General features: G+C 31.9%; 1 protein-coding gene across 1 annotated transcript in view; it reads right to left on the reverse strand.

The window, feature by feature from the left end:
- LOTGIDRAFT_173242 (hypothetical protein) overlaps window positions 1–9,990 on the reverse strand; it is a gene marked incomplete at both ends in the record, with an annotated part of 50,715 nt that overhangs the window by 22,351 nt on the left and 18,374 nt on the right. The window contains 2 exons of the mRNA XM_009050708.1: window positions 3,555–3,614; window positions 6,741–6,804. Of these exons, the coding sequence (XP_009048956.1) occupies window positions 3,555–3,614; window positions 6,741–6,804 (124 nt within the window). The remainder of the gene's footprint in view (window positions 1–3,554; window positions 3,615–6,740; window positions 6,805–9,990) is intronic.

The raw sequence follows: 9,990 nt of genomic DNA on the forward strand, positions 1-9,990 counted from the left end.
TTAAATGAACCAGGGTTTTATATACTGCTGTTCTGTATCTTATTAAGCTAATGAAATTAGTTGTACATCCAGTTTTTTAGTGGGCTTTTTTCTGTACCTTATTTGGTTAATGAATTGAAATGGAGTTAGGTACATCTTACTATTTTTCATTGGTAAAATGAAATGTAATGAAGTTTTATATCCTTCTGTTCTGTATCTTATTGGACTAATGAAATGTAATGAAGTTTTATACCCTTCTGTTCTGTATCTTATTGGACTAATGAAATGTAATGAAGTTTTATATCCTTCTGTTCTGTATCTTATTGGACTAATGAAATGTAATGAAGTTTTATACCCTTCTGTTCTGTATCTTATTGGACTAATGAAATGTAATGAAGTTTTATACCCTTCTGTTCTGTATCTTATTGGACTAATGAAATGTAATGAAGTTTTATACCCTTCTGTTCTGTATCTTATTGAGCTAATGAAATGGAGTTTTATACCCTTCTGTTCTGTATCTTATTGGACTAATGAAATGTAATGAAGTTTTATACCCTTCTGTTCTGTATCTTATTGGACTAATGAAATGTAATGAAGTTTTATATCCTTCTGTTCTGTATCTTATTGGACTAATGAAATGTAATGAAGTTTTATATCCTTCTGTTCTGTATCTTATTGGACTAATGAAATGTAATGAAGTTTTATACCCTTCTGTTCTGTATCTTATTGGACTAATGACATGAAGTCGTAATGTCCTACTGTTTTGTCGTATGTCCTACTGTTCTGTACCTTATTGGACTAATGAAATAGAGTTTTATATCGTACCGTTTTGTACCTTATTTGACTAATGAAATGAAATAGAGTTTTATGTCCTACTGTTCTGTCTCTTATTGGACTAATGAAATGAAATGGAGTTTTATGTCCTACTGTTCTGTCTCTTATTGGACTAATGAAATAACACGAAGTCGTATGTCCTACTCTTCTGTTCTGTACCTTGTTGGTAAAATAAAATGAACTTAGGCCTTACATTGTATCATTCTTTACCATCTGGCTTAGAAAGTACATACATTTCTACATACTACATACATTTCAGTCTAGAAGTCCAGCAAGATACAAAAAAGTGGGTTGTAAAATGCATTGTTAGTTAGTCTGCAAGGTTCCGAACAAGAGGAAATAAAACCCATTTCATTTGACCAGTACGATAACGGCGTGACGTTTTATTTCAATAATTCAAACGTTCACTTGAAATTCACGCATTGGTAAACTAAATGTATAATGATGTAGGCACTAATCTGTGTTAAATTAACCAGTCATGTTAGCTAGTCTTTTATCAGAAATAGCATGAACTATATATGCTATAGGAGCTCCGTCTGTAAAAATTATATTTCTTAATTCTCACGTGGACAATTATTGAGTAGAATGATAAAATGAATTTTAATACCGATGATAAAATAACTGAGAGTGTATTGTGTATTGTTCAGAGTTAGTTTGTTATTTTTACAAAAAATAGTTCCTTATTGTCAATATTATTGAAATTATGAATTATTTATAAGCATACGTGAAAGTGTAAGTAAATTGTATTGAGTAATTTCATAATTTCTTGTGTATAATTATGTTCACTGACAATACGAATAAAGTAATTGTTAATAAAGTGGAAAGTGATCGTTTCATTTCATTAGTCCAATAAGGTACAAAACAGTAGGATATAAATCTCTATTTCATTTCATTAGTCCAATAAGATACAGAACAGTAGGATATAAAACTCTATTTCATTAGTCCAATAAGATACAGAACAGTAGGATATAAAACTCTATTTCATTTCATTAGTCCAATAAGGTACAGAACAGTAGGATATAAACTCTATTTCATTAGTCCAATAAGGTACAGAACAGTAGGATATAAACTCTATTTCATTAGTCCAATAAGGTACAAAACAGTAGGATATAAAACTCTACTTTACGTCAAAAAGCCAACAAGCTACAGAACAATAGAACAAAAAACACCTTTTTCATTTCATCATTTTAACAAGTTACGGAACAGTAAGACATAAAGCTCAATTTACTTTCATTTCTTTAAAAAAAACACAAGGATACGAAATTGGAATAGCTATTTAAACATATTACCACAACGGAATTGAGATAACGACAAATTGCTCGATCGATTTCAACCATTTTGATGATTTCAGCCGAGATTAATGGCACAAAAACGAAGACAATTTTCAAGTAGGTCATCTTATTAGAACCATTACTGGAGGAAATTTCAAGAAGTTAATTTTCTTTCCATTAGTGGTCATTATTATTATTTTAGACACCATGCCTTTCCCTAATCGAATTAAATGTATCTTTATCAATAGCAGTGTGTCCTGTTGATGAGCCCTCGGTGTTGATGATTGGGATAATGTACTAACTTACAAGTCAACTTTGACCATTGGCTCTTAATATTGATCTATGATCAAAGAGATCACGTTCAATACAACTAATTTTCATTACCGACAATACACCCACATTCTAATTCCAGTAATTGATATTGAGATGAAACACCTTATACCACTATCAGTCTATAATGTTTATTTGATATTAGGGTTTAACAACTCATAATATGTCTTTGAGATTCCACATTGCTAATGACGTTGGTATGTGGGTTTGTCAACTCATTATCTATTTCATAGGTTGGACATAGCCAATAACGTTAATTTCAGTTTTTGGTGTGTCAACTCGGCAGTTAGTTTGCTTTGTTTGAACCCTGTTAGAGTATTCCAAGGGGCTAAGAAATCGCGACTGCTGTTCTTGTCGGACATACAAATCATTTGCGATAACGATTTAAACATCATCATCCAATTGATACTACATGAAGTATTTTTCAAATCAAACCCTCACTTCCCTAAAGTCAAATTTCTAAATACCTACCCTCGACAACGGTGATTATCGAATCTCAGATAGTTAAAACAATTGAGAATATTGTCGTTTACAGATAACAGCAAATGTCAACAGAATGTGTGGGTGACTTTTTCTGACACATACATTTTATATTATAGTCAGTAGGATGACAAGGATGACAAAAATCATCTCGAAGATTAAAGCGACTATGAATCAAACTCAGGAGTTAAACCATGCCTCGAAGTCGTAACAATTAGTCAGTTGTATTTTGTATTTTATTCACCAGTCGTCGTCGAGTCTTATTTCTATTAATTGGAAACCCTTATGCAAGCAATTGTATAATAAAACACGGTGTTCACTACTTGCTATTTTGTTCAGTTTTAGCTTCTTTAGAAAAAGAAGGTGTCCTTTACTGATTTTGAATCAACAATTAACATTTATCATGCATGGAGTGTGTAGTATTAAACTATTAGTGCTATGTTCAGTAAATTAAATGCATATATGAAAGTTCCTTAATTGGACAGTTAGTCCTACACTCTGCATAATATGTAATATACATACAATAATATAATTTAGTTAATATCTAAATCGCACATTGATTTATTTGCATAGCAGTTGAAACAATCAGTCACATCAGTCTGGTACTGTAGTGTTCGTTATGAAATGGTGCCACATCTTGAACAAGGAAAGATGCTATACCTGGGGAACGCTAGAGGGCTACCAAAGCCATAGTGAAAGTGAAGCAAACGAGGTGAACGTCTGAAATTTGATACGACGAAGAAACTTTATAAAGGTCTGTTTGTTTCAATATTATATTGGAAATCCACCAAGACACCCGTTTTTTACTGTTATAATTACATCTTCACAATGTGAACGAAGAACGAAGTTCGTAATAGCTTGACATTGTGAAGATGAATAACTCTGTAATATAGTGACTTTAAAACGAGGTAAATAACCTGTCTGAAACGAACTACCCGTTTTAAAAGAAAACATCTAAAAACCTTATAATTATGGATAAATCTTGAGTCAAGGTCAACATTTTTTTGGCTTCGTATTGTTGTTTATTAATGAAATTTTACCGATTATTATTATGTCAATTTCAGCATAACATTCAAAAAAATGCTGCTGAAAGTTTAAGAATGATTGCCTTTCATAAAAATATAACTAATTTTTAAAGGTAACGTTTAATATAATTATATAACCGAAAATATTTAAAACCTTCCAAGTCTGAGAAAGTTGCCATTTCAATCTTACAGAACAGGAAATGACGTACGAGAATAAATAGTAAAGTTTGTAATAGACAAGGTTTGTTGTACGTTGTCTACTACAATAGAAAATAGAATAAGTCAATAGACGAGGTATGGTTGTCGGTTAGACGTACGGTGCGGGATTGAAGAAACAAATTATGCCTGTATCGTAATCGTATTCGTATCTTCCATATACTAATACTGTATCAATCGCGCATTGCACACTTTATTTACCTGGTCCAGTTCAACCTCGATGCAAATACTCTCTAAATATGAACCTTCATTAACCATTCTCTGAAGTGTTTTTAAAGATGGGTTCCCTTTTTTTCATGAATACTAATACTTATATGAATAGAAGGTAGAGATGTTCTAATGACTTGGAAAAATACCATTTTGTCTCACATGTCCATGATAAATTTATTAATTAGCAAAATTAGAAGAGAATAACCACCAGAATTCCTATTAATGACAGATCAAGAAAGGTTAAAAAGTCTTCTTTTGTTTATCCAGACTGTACATACATGGACATTTATGATTGGTTAAAACTCTTTAGTATATGCAATAAGAACATAATGATATGATTAACAATACATGATAATTCACTGCAAACACTAATTAAGCAAATAGTTGACTTAATTTGACCATAAACAAGGAAACCCATCTTTAAAAGCTTCTTAAGATTAACAAGTAGGAGTTTACTAAGTATAGTCATACATCAAAATATTAGAGCATCAATCTCAATTTCCTAACCAACTGTCCTGGTGATGGATTGATATCCGAATTCCTTCTCTCTCGACAGACTAAGATTAACTTAATTCACTTAAAATCGAAAATTGGGTTATTGTTCGGATATGATAATGGACTAAGGGTATAAGTGTACTGAAAAATCACTTAAAACAGTTGGACATTTATAAAGTGTAAGCTGATGTCGCTGTTGAAGGTTTTTTCTCTCTGCTAATTATATTATGAAGCTTGTCAGTGAAACTTTACACTGAATGTGTCGAGAAATGGTTATTAACAAGTAGATCAATATGAAGGCGATCCGCAACCGAATTTTTTCTCTGATAATATCTTCTGTTTATCAAACGGTTTTACAAAATAAATAAACTAAACCAATAAATATGTCTTATTTATTAACCAAATCGAAGTCAGATGTCACTGGCAAAGATGAGGAAATCGACGAAACGTCAATAAAGGTTGATCAAAGGATACGTCACAAATTTTGTTAGTGGTTATAGTGTCACCAACACAATATGTTCCTGAGTCATGCGATGCCACAAACCTTTTATCATACTTAACTGAGGTTTTACTCAAATTTGAAGCAGCTATTACAGGTGCAGTACTGATTGTATCCAAGAAAAATATATCAATCGATTCCTAAGGGAACAATGTTTCTGGCATAATCACATTAATCTTCAAAATTTACCCCTTCCTTATTCGAGGACAATATGAATGTGAGTAAAACTCTTAGCTGAACATAATAAATATTTTTTGGCCCTTGTACCAGGAAGAAGTAATAGTACATTTCGAATTTCATCAAGAAAAATTCGCCAATCGAAACCAAGTCGTATAATTATTTAATATGTTTGAAGCTGTTATTAGTCTACGGATATAAACATCTGATACACTATAATACTATAATACAAAGAACTCAATGAACCGAAAAAGATTTAATCCTAGATTGATTTATTCTCAATGAAAACTTTATTACTTTCTCTGATTGCTTTCTGAAAGCTTCTTATATCGTAGTTTTTGATCAACCAGTGATTCTCATCATCTGATCCACATCATTAGGACAAATCAAGACAATCAAAGGCCGACTGAACTTTCAGACACTGTGATAGACTGGATATCCAATTTATTAGAACTTACCATCAACTACCGGCTATTTGTGGACCCGGGGTGTATTTTATTCGCCTACAGCCCAGCAGATTCTAATTGTAGTTAATCGTTTAGATCTCATCATCTGATCCACATCATTAGGACAGATCAAGACAATCAAAGGCCGACAGAATCTGATAAGATCCTTTGATATCGTCATGAACTTTCAGATACTGCGATAGACTGAATATTCAATTCAGTAGAACTTAACTGCAACTAACGGCTATTTGTTTGCCCGTGGTGTATTTTATTCGCCTACAGCCCAGCAGATTCTAATTGTAGTTAATCGTTTAGATTCAGCTAGTAGTAAGATCAATGTGAAATATAAACCCCCTTCTATTCACTTTGACATGGCGGATGAAAAAAAGAGTAATTGATGCACACAGTAAAAGACAGGATTACATGCTAGAAAAATAATATTACACAGAACACTGGTGGTTCGCTAGAAATCGCTCGGATCTCATCAACATACTGTCACATTTCTATTTAACCAAATTCTTATCCATCTTCATCATTATCAGCTAGTTCTTCATCTTGGCGGATGAAGAGAAGGCTGGTCGTATTGACCTACCGAATTACGCCGGGGGGAGTTCACGAACATGATGACGGCAAATTCGGCCACATAGAGTAAGGTTGATGTCAGTGGTGTTAACATCAGGAGGAATCAGGGGAAAGAAGAAAAGGGACATTCTGTGGCCCCTACTCGACCATCACCTAATGATTCATAGAAAGCTGATAAAATGTCAAAATAACTTACTTGTCAAACCACCACCATGCAGAAAACACAAAATATGGCGTCCAACATAACACAAAAACACCAACTGAAAATACAAAAAAAGACAGAAGTAGATTAGATAATATGTACGACAGTGGAATTTATGTTAAAAACTGTTGCATTAAGGTGGATCATACTTCTGATACCATTAATCGTCTTTATACGCTATATATACGCTAGAAGTCGGCGGTTGCCAGCGTCAATCAGCGCATCTAGGTTTATACCATACAAGTCAACGAGTACTCGACCTGTAGACTTAAGTCCACATATCTAATAATATTTAATTTAGGTTTCAGAGAGCACATAATGATATATTTTTGGTATTTAAATTTGTCAACTCATCGTGTTTAGATTAATCAAATTGGTATCCCGTTTAGAGAGTTCACATATATAATATTCAAACGCGGATATTTCTGGACAAACATGGCTTTGAAGGCTCGAATTTCACTGTTACTGATCAAACGGATGACGAATCTGAAAATACTACTTATATAGTATCTTTTTATCTCGTTAAAGTCAACCAATGTGCCCATAATGTTTAACTGCTTATATAATTTCCCGAGTTATCTCTTCTAACCTTTAAAAAACTCATGGGAATTTCTTTAAAAGCGTAATCTTAGTTTGTAAAAGGTTATTTGATTATAAAATACACGACCATCATCTACTTTATAATAAAACAAAAACTCGTGACATCTCTGTAAATTTAAAAAAAAACAAAAAATAACAGATGTTAAGAATCGAGGCAAAAATGTTACCAAATAGCATAAAATATTACTTCAACACTTCAAATTGTTCAGGACTAATCTTAAAGGTTTAAAAGTTCTGGTTCAGGGAACGATTAAGAAGTTATTTTAGTCAGATGAGTATAAAAAGGGGATTGTAAAGAGGTTTTCTAAAAAAAATTATGTGTATATGAGACACTGATAGGATCAGTTTGTACCATTCCAATTCTAAGTGTTTGGTGACGTCACTAATCGCTTTGTGTGATAAAGCATAACACTTAGTTCGAGAGCAAGCCTAATCCTTCTTTTCTAAATTTTTTTTAATGCAATTTTTTTCATTTTTCACTTCAACATTTCCGAACTTTTTTACTGTCATATTCGCTAACTAAATATACAATAGTCGTCAATAATAAATAGAACAGTACCTCAATAACAGATGTTGACAGGCATGTAAACTCTATTGAATATATTGACAACATAAATACAATATGTATGTTTCATTCAAATTTCTTAACTCGACATTTTCCTGAATTTGACATTTTGGACGAATATTACATGTTAGATATGAAACATTGTTGAATTATTGATGCCTTCTCACTTAGAACACAAAAATCTGTAAAGAGTATAGGCGAATGTGACGTGATGACTTGGCGATAGACCTTCCAAGAACCTTTACCAATTTGCCGATTGTGAAATCGAAATTACTTTTGATGTTTCGGTAGGTTTTTATCATACAAAAAGGCAAACAAAACGACTTGTGGATATATCCTATTATATAAAGTAAAGACATTGGAGAAATTCAATATTAAATGGTGTCGAACTGAACAACAAGAAGCCATAGAACGCTAATTGAAGTTACTGACCACAGGAGATATTTGTATAACTGCCAGTGTCTGTTAAGTTTTATCAGTATATTCAGTGATGACGCCTGATTTATCTTTTAGTATATATATTATGTCAACTACATGTAGATATACCATACTATCAATTATAAAATCAGCAAATTATCATTTAACAAACGAGGCACTTAACTTTAAATACTACACACTAAATCAGCACAAAAAGTTTACTCTTTAGGTAGTCTTTTCATGAAAACCCGAGTGGTTGGGTTGTCTTTTTATAAGATATGCCAACTTTAGTGTTTGGGTTCTCTGTCCATAAGATATGCCAACTTGAGTGTTTGGGTTGTCTGTTCATAAGATATGCCAACTTGAGTGTTTGGGTAGTAGTTTTATAAGATATGCCAACTTGAGTGTTTGGGTAGTATTTTCATAAGATATGCCAATTTGAGTGTTTGGGTAGTATTTTCATAAGATATGCCAACTTGAGTGTTTGGGTAGTATTTTCATAAGATATGCCAACTTGAGTGTTTGGATAGTATTTTCATAAGATATGCCAACTTGAGTGTTTGGATAGTATTTTCATAAGATATGCCAACTTGAGTGTTTGGATAGTATTTTTATAAGATATGCCAACTTGATTGTTTTGATAGTATTTTTATAAGATATGCCAACTTGAGTGTTTGGATAGTATTTTTATAAGATATGCCAACTTGATTGTTTTGATAGTATTTTTATAAGATATGCCAACTTGAGTGTTTGGATAGTATTTTTATTAGATATGCCAACTTGATTGTTTGGATAGTATTTTTATAAGATATGCCAACTTGATTGTTTTGATAGTATTTTTATAAGATATGTCAACTTGAGTGTTTTGATAGTATTTTTATAAGATATGTCAACTTGAGTGTTTTGATAGTATTTTTATAAGATATGCCAACTTGATTGTTTTGATAGTATTTTTATAAGATATGCCAACTTGATTGTTTTGATAGTATTTTTATAAGATATGTCAACTTGAGTGTTTTGATAGTATTTTTATAAGATATGTCAACTTGAGTGTTTTGATAGTATTTTTATAAGATATGCCAACTTGAGTGTTTGGATAGTATTTTTATAAGATATGCCAACTTGAGTGTTTGGATAGTATTTTTATAAGATATGCCAACTTGAGTGTTTGGATAGTATTTTTATAAGATATGCCAACTTGATTGTTTGGATAGTATTTTTATAAGATATGCCAACTTGAGTGTTTGGATAGTATTTTTATAAGATATGCCAACTTGATTGTTTTGATAGTATTTTTATAAGATATGTCAACTTGAGTGTTTTGATAGTATTTTTATTAGATATGCCAACTTGAGTGTTTTGATAGTATTTTTATAAGATATGCCAACTTGATTGTTTTGATAGTATTTTTATAAGATATGCCAACTTGAGTGTTTTGATAGTATTTTTATAAGATATGTCAACTTGAGTGTTTGGGTAGTCCTTTCATAAGGTATACCAACTTGAGTTGACGTTCAATACCAGGTGTTAACTATCTTGTATTTTGTATTGGAAATATTGATACAAAAACGTCATTCATTCAATATGTTAGCATCAAACACCCTCGATGCCCTTAGAGACGAAAGACTTTATTTCTCATAAGACAAACTGACTTCAAGGGAT

This window comes from Lottia gigantea (assembly GCF_000327385.1).
Source record: "Lottia gigantea unplaced genomic scaffold LOTGIsca_153, whole genome shotgun sequence".
NCBI lineage: Eukaryota > Metazoa > Mollusca > Gastropoda > Lottiidae > Lottia > Lottia gigantea.